Consider the following 16214-nt stretch of genomic DNA (forward strand, 5'->3'; position numbering starts at 1 on the left):
AATGAACTTTATTTTTGGATTTAATGATGGTCCACACATTACGTGTTTGAGCTGAAAATGCAAAGCCTTAACATACAGTTTGCGGATTCCTCGAGCCACATATGTTTCAATCTTTTTTTTTTTTTTACTATTTATAGTCACATTTCACTGTCTGACAGGATGAAAAAAAAATCCCATCTCATGCAACAAAATGAAAACCTGCACATGTGGAAACATCTATATCATTGCACATCTGGAAAATGCCAGCAGCAATACAGAAGAGTAAAATTGCTGCAAATTTCCAAAATGTTTATGCAAAACAGTTCGTTCTCCATAAATTGTATCCAAACCTCAGACAAGTTGACCACTGAGGACTGATATTAATATGTGGTCCAGCAGAGCAGATGCAGTTAAGAGTTTCTGGAGATTTTTTTGGAGTCGTCTTGATGAGGATTTTCTTCATTCTTCAAGTTTTCTTCAAGTCTAATCTGTCTGGTCGTTTGTGTGGAAGTTTCTGTTGCCCACAACTGATCCTCATAAGTCTGTTAAGATGCTGCTTCTTAAACACTTAAATATGTTTTCCTCTTATATGTAGCAAGTTCATGCAGCTGCTCTAATTTGAGACATGGAGACTGGCATGCCGTGTCTTACAGACGTAACTACATATATCAGTTTCCTTTCCTCGTCGGCCCCCGGGCATGTTATCACTCCCAGAAAAGAAGCAGAGAAATTAAATGGCAACTGAGCGCTGTTCCCAGACCAGCACCTCTAAATGAAGACCTCCAATCTAGCAGGACTGAAGTCTGATCTGGGCGACTAACATATTGCAACCATGTGCTGTGCTGCCAATGTATTCAAACCCGGAGGTGGCTGGGAAATCAAAGACACAGTCAGGTGGTTTTCTTCATATACAGCCAGACGATGCATTCATGAGAATGGACTCAAGCACACACATACAATTTGTATAAAATCAGCCCGCCATCTGGTTAAATGGCCTAGTAGTAAGCAAAGGCAGTTAAGGCAGGTGTGGGTCTCTGGAGTGCTGCCAATCAAGCAGCGGGAACTGACCAAGTGTGTGTTTATGTGTGTGGAGCTGTGGTTACCGTAGCAGGCTGATCAAGTGTCACACACAGACACAGCTTCCTCCCTGTCATTGTCTGGCAGAGAATAGATGCTTGTTCCCAGGGTTCACTGTGGTAAAACTGTTGGGCCACTCGCCAGCGAAGTGCATTTGAGCACAAACTCAGCCAAGCTTTTGGTCTCTCAAGAATAAAAGGTTGTTTTAAAAAAAAAAAAAAAAAAAAGTATCATCAGTTGAAGCTGAGTAGCTGATCTTTTTTCTTTTTGTCCTTTTCATGCTCATTTCAGTGAAGTCAAAATTTGATGTTTTCTGCGGTCAGGCAAGTGGAACACATGCAGAGGTGGACAACTGAGCAGTTAGGAAAAAGGAGCATCAATATTGGCACACTTACTCTTTTTGACTACCGAGCTTTTACCTCCTCCTCTTTTCTCTCCAATCTCAAAAGAACAGGCAATATGAGACTGTAATTGCTTTATAATTGCCATAGTTCTGCTATGGGCATAAATTTCTAAAGGCTGGATGCAAGACATAGTTTAGAGTTTCATCCAGAGGTCTCAGAGGTATCCCAGCATGGCTTTCATTCAGGAAGACATTGTTCATGCAGCAGGAAGCAGTAAATAAACCTTGGCTCTGAAGCGTTAATGATTTTCATATCTGAAAAAAAAATGAGGGCCACAGCTTGTGAATTATTTCCACAACCAATTTCCAAAATAGCTGTTCTTAAATTTCAAACGTAATAAATATGTTGGGTTTTTTGTATTATCCATATCATGCATTCACTCAAATTTTGGCAATTTTGTAAATTTTGTATGTTGCATAACTAGTTTCTTTCATTTCTTCCTTCTCTGTAAGAAGTTTGCAACAAACACTATGACCCTAAACACATTCTTTCTGTTGTTTCACTCTAGTGTATTGTCCATATATGAACATTGCATAAGAATAAAAAGAGAGTAACATAAATTCATCAATTCACAGTTAGTTGCATAAATAACAAGTAGTGTGAGTAAATAAGTAAGAAAGTAACTATAGTAACTATTTATAGAGTGTGTTTCATAGGCAAAAAAAACCCTTAAATAAAACCCTTAATTTATTCTTACTTTAATAAGTGAAGGAGAGGAAGGAGTAATTATGTAAAGTTTAATTACGGAGTGCTTTTCACAGACATGTTACATTTACTGATCATGCATAGCCTTTGAATCTAAACATCAATCCTACTGAAACAAAATGTCTACATCTAAAAATACTTCTTCTGTGTAGTAATACTAACATCACATTACCACAGCAGTAATGGGATTGCATCTTATGATAAAAAAGAAAAGTGTAGTGAATGACTTCATTGCAATTTTCTCACCATGCAAAGCCATTGGGTTGAATATGGTCCCCCGGGGCTGCATGTTCGACACCCCGGTTGTGCAGTTTTAAAATCAGGGGCCAGAATTACTCACAGTGCAACTTAACCACCTACCAGATGGGTGCAAGTTTTTGTCTGTACGAAGCATATGGGGCTCATTATTTTTTAATTCTTTTAAACCTAAAGTCTGCACATCCAAACAATGCTGATTCATGTGCCTTCAGATGGAGGCACAAAAGAATTTACATAACTATTTTTTTAACAAATATTCCATATATTAAATGACCTGTGAAAAATGTTGAGCTCACCTTTAAACAGCGTGTAGAAACATGCAGCTGCAAGTATGGGAACTAGTTTTCTAATCACAGATCTTATCTTAGCCTTTAAACCTTGAGCAGTTGTCCCAGGACTTAAACCTTCATATTAAATATTAATGATTAATGATTTACTTACTATGTAATATTATTATCTTTTTCCTGTATAAGCCAGTGTAGGTGTACTCAAACTATGTTTTTTAAGCATGTGTGTGTTGCTTATGGTTTGGGATGAGGTGTAGAGTTGCTGGAAAAAATTGCTCTTACTTTTTTGGTGTTCAACAATATGTCTGTTTGCAGTATTTGCAGTACTGGTTCACCTGTCATAACAGAAAGCATTGGTTTTATTTATTATGGCCATTATAAAGATGCTCAGTGCTTCTCACACAGTACTACTGAATAATGACACTTCTTTACACCTGCAACACACACATGCGACACAAACTGTAAGGTGTGTCTGCACCTGGGTGTGCTCAACAATTCAGTGAAAACAATATGCCATATATGCTTGGTGATTTTTTTCTGTACAGTAGTTTGACAGTTAAGTTTTCCTGCTTTGCAAACTATGTGCTTGAAGTTACTTTCATCCTAGAATCCCACAGAAATACTTCACTGCTAGTAAAATGTATATTTTCTACATTCTAACACTCATTTACATGATCACATAAGTTCATTTTAAAACGAAGGCTGTGCTAACTCTTTATTGCATTTCTTATTCTCCATAGGTGCTGCTGCTTGCTTTTTTTGCTGTTCTGTTGCAGTCTAAACAAAATTTGCTCACGCCACAGGTTTATCTCTCGTTTTAAAATTTAAAAACGAGAATTAAAAAATGTCTTCACAAAATCGAAGCTACTAAATCAAATCAGCATTTTCTCTATTTATGAAAAACAACGTAAAATCCAAAAACTCCTCAATTTATAAGTCGTGTTTATTTATCTGGAAATGTGTGATCAGAAATGATAGAAACTGAAGAAGCTATATATAAAGAATTTGCTAAGTCAATTCAACATTGATTGTTGACTAAAATAAATGAGATATAAAAAAAAGTGCAACATAACAGTCAAATTATAGGAGATCCATCACAAAGACTAAACGAACCTAGTCAGAGACAAAAAGCTAAGTCAGTGCCACAAATGAATTAAAAAAACATAAAACAGGAGCATAATGCTGACTGAAAGAGTATATGAGGACAAACAAAAGAAAATCTGTGGCAGGTAACACGGTGTCTTGAAAGAGAAGATTGACAGATGAATAGGATAAACAGACCAGCTTCTCCCACTAATAGGAGAAACACACTTTTTACCTCCTTGTTTTTACCTCTTTTCCATTTTACTTTGCAGCCCCCTCCTCCCGCCAAGAGCCACTTTGCTTTGATTCAGCTCTGTATCTGTATTTTAAATGACTCAATTACACGGGATCCCGCAGTGAAAATTACGGATGTTTTCCACTATTTCTCTCCACTGGGACACCATGACCCCTCCTCAACTCCAATAACCCTCCCCCCCATCCTCACCCCTTCTCGTCTTTTCTCCATCCCTCTCTCCTGGCCTCTCTCTTCACCTGTCCTATTTTCCTCCTCTCCCACAGTCGCCCATTTTTCTTGATAAACATCCGTTTTGCTGTGTCTAACGGATACTGAGAGGAAATAATAGCTAAATGGTCTTGTTTGTGAGCTCTCTGCACACTGAGCTGACAAAGAGTGTTTTGCAGGTAATTCTTCTGCTGTCACCACAAAACAAGCCGGTGAAAAGAGTTTCATAAGGATGACACGAGGCGCCGTTCAAAGCCAAACACCAGGCATGACAGAAATAAAAGCATATCAGCAGGCAGAGCTGCAGAAATGGACTGAATGTTTTTTTTATTCACCCAAAGCAAAGCAGGGTTGCAATTCTTTTCGGCACTTTAAACCCACAGCTTATGGGGCCCCGAGGCATTTTAAAAGCGGAACCGACCGTTGATGTCCTCGGCTGGTGTTGAATCTACTTTCGAGATAAAACCCTCACCTACTGCTGTGTTGCTCATACTCACTGAGGTGCAAAGTATCACGTAATGCTCAGCCAAGGCATACAGCTGGATCAGCTTTGAGGTGGCAGCACATCCCTGAATACTGCACAGCAAAACAAGTGTTCCTCATTTCATGCATACAAAGGCGCATAGATCTTCCAGGGCTGTCCAAAAAAGGAAAAAAACCCAACTTAGCATGCATAATTTATCACCATCTCACAACTTTTCAAACCTATTTTTCACAACTGGTTGCATGCCTTTCTTTATGGTTTGCAAAACACGTCACATGAGTCTTTTGTACAGCTTAGCAGCCCTGTTAGTCTCACACCAAAGCTAAAACACTATGTGTACACTTTGTGGCCACTTTATAAGGTATACCTGTTCAAAGTCTCATTAACGCATAGCATCCAATCAGCTGGTCACGTGGAGGCTCAATGCATTTAGCCATGTATACATGGTCAACACAGCCTGGTGAAGTTCAACCCGAGCATCAGAATCGAGGAGGAAGGTGAGAAAGGCTCCCTATTAAATTCAGATTAAATTCAAAATTCTTATCCTTACACACAAAATCTAGAATTATCAGGTCCCATCATATTTTAAAGACCTCATAGTACCATCTTATTCTACTAGAGCAATTCAGTCTCAGACCGCTGGCTTACTTGTGCTTCTCAGAGTTTTCAAAATGACCTTTAAGATTAGGCTCAAAATGGGTGTTTTTTGATAAAGTTTATACTTAGGGTACAAGACCTGTGTGATGAGTATTGCAAACCCACTTTCTACAGTTTTCTTCCTGTAGAAAGGGTGTTTTTTCCTTCCTACCGTCACCAGTTGCTTGTTCATAATGGGTTGTTTGGTTGTTGGGATCTCTTTCTAATATTGTAGTATCTTTGCCTCACAGGCAGTCAGTTATGAAGAACAGGAAACTGTTTGCCTCAGTTTGGGCAATAGAATATTGCAAAAATGTTGCCAGAGTCTCAATTTCTGCTGCAACATTCGCACAGTAGGACCAGAATTTGGTGTAAACAACATGAAAGGATGGATCCAAAATTTGTTCATCATCAACCTAAACTTTGTTAGTGACCTGATAACTATCTTTACAAATCAACAATATTCTCTTTGAACTAGTTGTTTTTCCAATAGAAAATTGCACTCCTCCACTAAATCAGTCATACTGTACAAAATTTAATTTGCATAAATGAAATGCAATTTGTAACTGTGTTGTGTAATGTAGTGCATTATTTACATGTAGATCATAGGTGTCAAACTCTGGCCCGCGGGCCAAATTTGGCCCGCAGCCTAATTACATTTGGCCCGCGAAGCCATACCAAATTACTATCAGAGCTGGCCTACTGGTATTATACAGCTAATATATATATTGTTTAGTGTTAAGCTTTGCTTGTTCCATATTCAGTTTTTCAGCAAAACGTGTTTGAGTCCATAAGAAAAGATTCATTCTTATATCTGGATGAATAAATATATTTCAATAAATATTAACGTTAGCCCGCGACTTTGTTCCAGTTTTGAATTTTGGCCCACTGTGTATTTGAGTTTGACACCCCTGATGTAGATGATAGCTTCAGGATTTATGATCCATTTTCAAGATTTAGCACAATGTTGTAAAATTACAATAATTTTCTGTCAAATTAGGTTTCAAATGTAAATGTGTCAGCTTTAAAATCTACATGTAAACATGGAGAATACAAGGCACACAAAACGTTTAAGCTAGGTGAGTTGGAAGACATTTATATGGGATGAGAAAGATGTGGTCACTCAGTGCATTTAGTATCAAAGCAATAACAAGAAAGCTAGAGTGAAGTTACCATGTTTAGTAGTCGAGACGCTGTGCAAAAATGACTTAAAATGACTACTGAAGCAGAAAATACTGCAGCAGCTTGAACTATAATTTCAGACCATATTTGCAAAGTTCAGTAATGAAAGCCAGTTAAACACCCAGCCCAAATAGCCTGCATACCCTGCGGTGTAATTCAGGCACCATCAGAAAACATTGCATTACCATCCATCATAACACACGCCATAACAACCGAATAACCAGCGCCATTAAACATTTACATCATCCAGGGGATTCACTGAGAATGAGGCTACCAGCATCCACCTTGAACCCCTCATCCAGTCACCTCCTCACAGAGTAACAGATCGAAGAACATAAAGAGCGTGTGCCAGCAAACAAACCTCGCCAGCAGACCCCCAGGGAGAGGAGGGGAAGGGAAGCAACACAGGGAGATAAATCTATTGATTTGAGATCAACATGCTGCATTGGCGCTTCCCAGAGGGACCTGCAAAATTGAGGGCATTGTAATGGTGTGTGTGTGTGCGCTTGTGTTTGTCATAACTTTGATAGGTTTGGATTCAGTGAAAGTACGGCAGAAGTTTCAAACCAGTTTCAAAGAATTATCCAAACACAGGAGTTTAAAGGTTTTAAATGAAGTCGGAAAAAACTCATTGTCAAAGCAAAGATGTTACTTTAAGCTATAATGTAGCCAATAAAAGTGTACTGAAGCTCCAAGTAAAGAGAATCACAGTCAGTACACTCATCTCAGTATTGATCTGTGCGATTAGTGTGCTAAAAAGAAGCAATTTGTGCAAGTTTGCGGAAAAAATCCACAAATTAGTCAAATACTTAAGAAACCTGTAGGTAATATATGATGTGATGTATATTTCTACCCTTAATTACAGATTAAGAAGCATACGTTGACTTAAATTGACAGTGAATGATCAGTGTTTCTATCACTGTTATATTAAACATGACCCTACATGACTGGGAGTTAGTCCAGCTTATCATAAGAAGGGGAAGCAAGAGAGGTTGGCTCAGTTCAGCTGGAACAAAATCCACCACAAAAGGCAACAAACATGTTACAGTTTGTTTGCTTAATCTGTGCAAAGATAAAAGTGCAAAAACCTCAGGCTAGGGTGGATTTTGTTACGTCTGGACAGAGCCAGGCTTAGCTAACTGGCAGATGGTTGTGGCTTTATATTTACCAGACAGAAGTGAGTCTCACTCTCAGCAAGAAGGAAAATAGGCAAAAATCTTTTTAATGTCCTACTATTCTGATCTTTTCAAAGACGGACAATATCCAAAGTTTGTAAAATGCAGGCCAGTCAGGATTCGGCTACTTGAGCAATTATACCCGGACTTAATCCGGTATTGAAAAAGGTTATCGATTCTTGTTAGGCCCACAGAGCCTGCAGACTCCGGTCAATGTTAGTGAGTAGTTGAGCTACATTTGGTTGTAAGAGGAGACAGGGAAGTCCTCACACTCATTAACCCTTTTAGATGAGCAACATTGAGCAGCGGGCAAAATATTTCTATTTTTCCATCAATATTTCATCACCGACTTAGGACAAACAAAGCCAGGGGCTTTGACCGTAATGGTCCCATCTGTCTATAGATCTTCAGGACATCATGTATGGGTGTCCTTTGACACCAGAAAATAGGCTTTGACATCAAGGTAAAAACACACACGCACGCACGCATGCACGCACACAGGAACCGTGGATGTTAGCTAGCCTGGAAGGTTTTATTTTGATGGTTCCTCACAGATGGTCGCCTTGATGTTGCAGCAGGAGATCAAGTTTCAGGAGTATGAATGAAGCGCACATCTGACCCATAAAGACACATCAGTGCTTTCAGACTAGCCTGCATAAGTGGCACTTATACCCAGCACGTGAACCACAGAATTAGATAATTTAGATAATTAATACAACAGGTGTCAGAAACTTTCACTCCCATCTCAGTTTATTCAAAGTATTCAATTTAATGGCCCGTGGTTAAAACAGATACTTCACATCTGTATAGAAAACAATGAGGCGGTTATCCTCATATATGTGCTATTAATACTGTCCTGTTCAATTTGGATCTTCCAGTGAACACAGAAAATATTAATATAAATAATGTATTCATAGTAGCCCAGCAGAATGTTTACTGTGTGCTGCAAATCACTTATTGTTTCTTAGCTGGGAATGACCTCATCATCTTTGCCAAGCCCATAAGCTTTCTACACTAACCTCAGGGGACCAGTCCATTAACCCTTTACCTGCTAAGTAAAGCAGTATTAAGTGAAATGGTAGAGCACAAAAAGCAGCTGCCAGTTTATTCAGATACAAGCGGGTGTTTATTAATCCAGGTAGGTATAAAATATGACGTGATGGTGGTAAGAACAGTGCGTGTATGTGGTGCTCTGGAGGCAGGTGAAGGAACAGACACAGCGGGACAGCCGTCATGCGGCTTCCTGGGCTTGGGTTACACACAAACCATAGTGAACAAGAGCTTCTTTGGCCTGTAATTGGTGGTAATTAACGGTCTTTGGTCATTGTTCCTGTCTTACTGTGCTGAAGCGGACAGGTCAGTGAAAAAAAGGATCGCTCTCTCTCCACACTGACAGGCAGATGAGGAGCGCAGATTGAAGGGGGGGGGGACAGCAGACATTCTCGTGCGCTTTGTTCTGTTAATTCCTCAACAAATTAATATCACAATAGATGGGTAAAAACCTGACGATTAACTTAGCTTCCTGCAAATTCAAGAAGCAAACTGCAACATGACAACTTAGAGATAGCGATGGGGAAATATTAAGTCCTGAGAGCAGTTTGCTAAAGCAGTGGTTTGAAGCAGGTAACAAACATACATCCATCCATTCTTAACTGCACGTCCAATTCAGGCATGCAGAGGGGGCCTGGAGCCTATCCCAGCTGACATAGGGCGAGAGGTAGGGTACACTTTGGAGAGATCATGCATTAGCAACACCACCCATCCCTTCTCTTGCACTTAATCACTGTACATTTCAAACATTTGCAGCTGAATTAATACTAGATGGAAGTGAAGTTTGGACTTTCATCCAAAGAGATTTTAGTATTTTGCATAACTGGTCTATAAATTATTAGTAACTTAGAATCCATTTAAAAGTGCTGTCATCTTAGAAAGCTGTACCAAATGGTTAAATAAAGTTAAACTAAACCTTCTTATCATCACCACCTTTGAGTATTTCTTTTCCAGCTTTTGTTGCCGGCGGCCCTCTGCACTTCAGCTCAAGAGGTCGCGGACTGTGATCCGGGACAATAGCCTCCTTTGTACATGTGCTGCGGAAGAGTGACAGGGAGTGGAAGGCTAGTCAACCTGGCCTCCTGAGAAGACACAGTCGCACAGAAGTGTCCATTAGGAGTGTCCACCGGTCCTGTGCTACCGCTGACTTTCATGTCACTCTATTGTCACACAACTCTCCCCTGAGAGGAAGACATAGTGGGTAATGAGGGGTAATTGCTCCAGGGTCAAGGATGATTAATTCCCTTGGTCAGGTGTGGGACAGTTTTCATACCTGCTTGGCCGGACAGGCAGGTAGAAGGGAGGGGGTGGCGGATGGGATATGACATGTGATATGGTAAGTAGACACACACACACACACACACGTGCAGAGTTGTTGATAGAGCAGTATTCACCTAAGTAAAACTTCAATACGCAACCTTGTAATTCTGAAAAGAAATGCATGCAAGCTATTATATCAGTAAAAAAAATTCCACAGGATCATATCTTTCTAGAAACAAAACAGAAAGGTCACCACAATCCTCCCCCTCTCCAACCACTGAAGCCAGATTGAGATTGATAGCTGTCCCCATCCCTCCTGCCACCCCTTCAGCTTGACTGACTAATCTGAATAACTCTCCTTCCATCCCTTCATTCTAACCGGGCAATTTTGGACACTGATTATCTTACAACCTGTGTGCGCACAACAGTAAATGCAGGGACTGGCTGGTAATTGACCAGGCAAAGACTGAGACGCCTGCCGTGTAATTGTGCAGTGGCTGAGTGGCTGCTGCAGGACTGAAAGGGTCCGAGAATTCCTCTTTGCCCATTAGACCTGGCGGGGGGTCTCCTGTGCCTGTGGACCCTAATATGAGGCCCACAGCGTACCCAGCACTTCGATACAGGACTGACATTTCTCAGTGGTGGGAACTAGGGAAGAAGAAGAGAAACAGCTACAGCATAGAATTATTTTTTCATCTAACCATAAAAGGAAATTGCAAACACCTAAAACGTAGAAAGAGAAGCCTCTATTATGATGAGGGAGAGTGCTTTCCAATCACAGTGTGTCCACTGTATTTACTTTGAAGGCCTGATGCTCTATGGAAGAAGAGACAACTCCCATCAGAATAGAAATGATTCTTCACAGGGCAGAGGTCATCGCTCAGTGTAGTAACATCTTCCTTTAAGGGTTTTCAAAGCCAATCCAGGGGGGCAAGCATATGCTTAAGGACTGCACATCAAAGACTTTTAAGCTGTTGTTTTTTTAACATGAATTTTGCAGTTTTGTTTTCCACAGCTGTTCCACATGTAGGAACCACAAATGGTCCATTTCAGATGTATTCACACATCAGTGCAATCCCACATGACATAGACTTTATAATGAGAAGCCGGTAGGCTGAAGACCAGCTAACATTTGCATTCTCACATGCACTTCTGCTGTGTGATTAATAGAAATGTTCAGGGCTGCAGTGCATCTCTTAAAACGGCTTAGACAGTGTTTGTTTTGCGCCTGTTTAGACCCCAGTGGTTTATACCAGTAATGGTGTTTGAACAGGCTGCAGTTATCCAGGTTAAAAAAGTGAACGAGAAAGTTTAAACTGAAGAGAAATGCTCTTCACTGCTTTGTCATGGTATAACATGAACCTTGGTTTAATGAAATGTAGTGTAGAGGACCTTTTCCTTCAGAGTATCCAGGCTGCGAGGGGGCAAAGGAATGAGGTCAACAAGTCAGTATTTCCTTTAATTTGTCGACCTCCAAAATGTTGTCACAATACAACATCGACATCTTAAGCACTTAGTATCTGCTGCCACATTTCAGTTGATTCAGAAAAGCCGCTGTAACAATAACCCGCCACATTAGCATACACATATTTTACTCGTGTTTTCAGCAGTACAGTTGTAGTTTTGTTCCCTAATGCCTTAATCTCCACATTAAAGCTAATTTTATAGATTTCCTTCCTAATCTTGTTAATTCCCGTTCAAGTCTTCCTGTTGAGCGACACTGCACCACGTTCACCTATTCACAGATCTTTAAATAGTCATCCAAAAGAGCGTACCCATTTTTCATCCATTTTCTCCTTTTTATCCAGTTGAAGGTTGCAGGGGAGCCTGTCCCAGCTATCACATGGCGAGAGGCAGGGTACACCCTGGACAGGTCGGCAATCTGTCGCAGGGATAACACACAGAGCCAGACAACCGTTTCCATTCACACCTACAGTCAATTTAGAATCACCAATTAACCTAACCACATGCATGTCTGTGTGGATTGCGGGAGGAAGCTGGTTTAGCTGCAGAGAACCCACACATGCACAAGGGGAACCTGCAAACTCCACGTAGTAAGGCCCCAGATTAGATTTGATCTCAGGAGCTTCTTTCTATTAGGCAACAGTGCTAACCAATGTACCACCTTCCAATTTAAAAAAAAGAAAAAAAGCTGTAAGTGAACCTTACAATACCCCCTCCTGCCTCTGTCGTGTAAGCGTGGGGACGCCATGCTTGGCGAATATACATATGTATCGCGTCCAATTGGTTTTCCTTCCATCTGACTTGTGCCATTTGAGCTCAGAAATGACCTCATTGCTTCCACTTCAGTGTCTATCACTGAACCATTATGCTCACTTCTGCAGCGCTCCCCTTACATCTGCATATTGTAAAATATGACACGGCTTCCTCGGGGCACCGAGTGTGGCCCCAAGACTTAAACAGGCATGCATTAAAACTAAAAAACAAATACACAGTCTGCCAAAGACATAAATGACTTGTGCTTTTTATAATGAAACACCAAAAAGTGGAAGAGAAACAAAGAAAAAGGAAATTTCACCCCTTTTTATTTGAATACAAACAGTTCATGGTATTAAAATAATGATGCCAAGAATAGAAAATTCCAGGGAACCAAATACTAAGAAATACATATCAAGAGTTTATCCACAGTTCATATTTTGGAGTGAGCCAATCCTGCTGTTACGTGCTTTCAACTATGAAAATGATGTGCTTCCTATTGTGCTAATACAACCAACACTACATAATAAGGCATAAGGTAGATACTAGAGGCACAAAGACTAAAATTTGTTGGTTTGTAATATGTCATGGAGAGAGAAAACAAGAAAAGAAGGTGTTGTTCCACAACTGACACCAACTACTGCTTGGTGCTGGACAAACCCTGCAAGCGGTGGTGTTCCCTTAACCTGTGGCAGAAAAATATACAAAGAAGGATGAAGCATAGGTGTGAGCTGGCTTTAATAAACAGTCACTCTTTGGTTTTAAGGCGAACGCTAACCTGACGGCATTAATCCTGATGAATCCAGAGGCATCACACGGGTCGTAGTCTCCCTGCACGTCCATGCTGAAACAAAAAGAAGTCAGAAAAGAAGCAGGTGAGCCCACAGGGAGCAATCTTCAAATCTGGGATCAGTTAAGGAGGGACCAAACACTGAAGGCAAACGTTAGAGGACAGTGGGGTAACAAACTGATTGAAGTGTTTGCCGTCACTGGCGTGAACATAAAGAGAGACAGAGCCTCATCAACCGCTGGGATAACTGGATCATTGATAATCTTTTGAAACAGTGTCCCAATTGATTTTCCTCTGAATGCTCTTTAGTTGCTTGCGCATCAACACAGCAGAATGAAAACACGCTCACGCATACAAGAACACAAAAGACCCATCATATCAACTGTGAGCTAAGTGTTGAGATGATTTTGTAATCTGCTGTCTGTCTTCCAGTTTATCCACTTCTTGTGAAAAAGTAGTAAATCTATAACTTGCGGCGGTGCGTTGTCCCATGTTGTCGAGGCTGCTTGTTGTGTAGTCATCTCTTCTTACTGTGTCTCACAAAGAGTGCCCGTGTGCTGTGTAATTACAGCAGTTTCTACCTGCAGTGTTTAATACACTCCCTTACTGAGTCCTCTCCTTCTATGACACCCCCAACTCCCGGTGTACAGCTTGCACTCATTCTTCAAAAGCACTTAGCAAAAGAGGAAATTGCCAACAAATGATAGGATAAACACTATAAAAAGAAAGGCCGACAACTAAATCATCAACTCTCAATACAAGGCTCCCTGCCCAGCACCTGAACACCATTATGAGTGAGTGGCCACAAAGAATACAGCACTTTGTGCCTGTGTGTCTGCAAGCATGTGATTGTGTATTCCTTTAAGAAACCCTGCAGTCTAATTGAGAGCGGAGACTGCTGAGAGCGAGGAGGGTGACATTTCTGTCTCAGATGGGTGCGGCGAAGGGCTGTATTACCACTGTGTTAATGACGCCGTTTACTGTTGCCTGTGGAGAGCCAACAGGATGTCAGCGGGGGTTTCATGCCTAATCTGGTCTCTGTGTGTGTGTGTGTGTGTGTGTGATTTTGACAGGTTTTCATGTAGTGGCAAATAAGTGAGAGTGTGTGTGTATGAGATTGCTGCTTCCAGGTGTATCGCTGTCAGGTACGTCCATCTGTCAGTGGCAACGAAGAAGTAATTCACAATAAGCTTGTCATCTAATACATAAGTAAGTACTCGTTTGTATATCAATGACATATTACATCTATAAAAATGTGTTGTTAAGTAGTTTTACATGTTTTGTAGAAACTGGAAAACATTCCAACAAGTCTGGCATGGCCACTTTGTTAGGAACGCTCGGTTAATTGCTTTTAAAGCAAAATCTAATCAGCCAATATTATGACAGCAAGTCAACGCGATTAGGCATGTAGACATGGTCAAGGCATCAAAATTGGACAGGAGAAGACTGGAAAAACATTGCCTGATCTGACGAGTCTCGATTTGTGTTGTAGCATTCAGATGGCATGGTCTGAATTTCACGTAAATAACATGAAAGCATGGATCCATCCTGCCTTGTATCAATAGTTCAGCCTGTTGGTGTGTTTGATATTTTCTTAGCACACTTTGGGGCCTGCCTGAGTATTGTTTCTGACCACGTCCATCCCTTTAGGACCACTGTGTGCCTGTCCTTTGATCGCTCCTTCCAGCAGGATGGTTTCTTGAACATGACAATGAGTTCACTGTACTCAAATGGTCTGCACAATCCAGTAGAGCACTTTTTGGATGTGCTGGAACAGGATATCATCTCATCATGGATGTAAAGCTGACAAATCTGCATCGACTGCGTGAAGCTGTCATGTCGATTCGGACCAAAACCTCTGAGGAGTATGTTTTCAGCACCTTGCTGAATCTGTGCCATAAAAGATTAAGGCAAAGGGGGTCCAACCCAGTGCTGCAATACTTACTAAAGTAGCCAATGAGTGTGTATTAACACTTATTTTTAGGGGATTTTATGCATTTTATTGTACAATAGAAAGCACTTAAGAAAGTTCTGGTTCACTGCATTTTCTCGAAATAGATCAAGTTTTCATTCAGTTTGTTTTATCCATTGTTCTCAATTAAAGAATAATCCAATAAAGTTTCTTCTAAAGTGCCAATAGACAACTTCCCCCCTGCACCCTAACCCGCTGCCTCCATTTTAAAGCCCCTTTTGTATTAGGCTGTTAGGCTTTGTTGCTAACTGATTTAGTAGATATAATTCCAGCTGAAACTTCTGAACCTTCCCAAGTCCTGGAGCTCTTTTCATTGAGCAAATCCCCTTCTAAGTTTCACTCTTGGTTTTAGCTTCTGTCACTATCCCTTTTTGCTCCTTTTCTTTTATTGGGTAGCTTTCACAGCTACTCTGGTTATACTGGTGTCCCACCATCTCAGCTACCTGGAGAAAGCTATCGATAACTACAGAAAAAATAAAAGCGTATTCCTGTTTCAGGTGTATCACTGAGTTTTTATTTTCTTACTTTGAGGCAAAATTACATACCGAAAGCAAAAGCTTACCAGGAGCACCTCTGAAATAAAATAGTGTCTTTATTCTATATATGCACATTCTGTATCTCAAACACAGATCTTATAAAATGCAGTGAGATCTATGATCTTTAAAAAATTGCAATGTATGACATGTTTTCCTCATTGTTGTTAAATGTTAATGCTAACACTAGTTTCAGAAACTGAGCACTGGTGCGGCACAAATAGAAGAGGCCAGAAGATGAACAAAATCAATTTTGTAACTATTACGACTATTTTCTTTATAACTTCATCATCTTACTTAAGACTTTAGTAAGAACCCAAACATTTGTTGGTTTCACGTTGCCACATATAAAGAATTTCATACTTTTCTTTGTTGTATACGATCAACAAAGAAAAGTATATATGAAACTGAATATCTTTTTGCTTTTAACTGCTGAAAGGCACCTGAGAGTCGGCTTGGTCTCGTAAATTCAAGCATTTATTCTCAGGTTTAGCATGTAGGGCGACAGGTCTGTAGTCACAGGCGTGTGTTTTCCTGAAAAGACAACACCTTATCAAGAAAAACCTGCTCTCCGTGGGTAAGAAATAAAGCCGTGTGTCAGTGTGAGTGACTAAATTTGAGACTAATGTGAGAGTTTTTTGGGGGGCTGATGTTTCTAA

General features: G+C 40.4%; 1 protein-coding gene across 2 annotated transcripts in view; it reads right to left on the reverse strand.

Moving 5' to 3' along the window:
* Positions 1-12572: 12572 nt before the first annotated feature.
* The window catches only part of ass1 (argininosuccinate synthase 1), a 37045-nt gene continuing 33403 nt past the window's right edge, over positions 12573-16214 (reverse strand). For both annotated transcript variants that reach the window (XM_085279697.1, XM_085279696.1), the window contains 2 exons: positions 13039-13104; positions 12573-12946 (listed from right to left, as the gene is read on the reverse strand). In XM_085279697.1, the coding sequence (XP_085135823.1) occupies positions 12898-12946; positions 13039-13104 (115 nt within the window). In that variant the 3' untranslated portion in view covers positions 12573-12897. The remainder of the gene's footprint in view (positions 12947-13038; positions 13105-16214) is intronic.

Source organism: Mchenga conophoros, linkage group LG7 (assembly GCF_057382185.1).
Source record: "Mchenga conophoros isolate Kocher_MC1m ecotype Shallow Benthic linkage group LG7, M_conophoros_male_GT1.1, whole genome shotgun sequence".
Lineage (NCBI taxonomy): Eukaryota > Metazoa > Chordata > Actinopteri > Cichliformes > Cichlidae > Mchenga > Mchenga conophoros.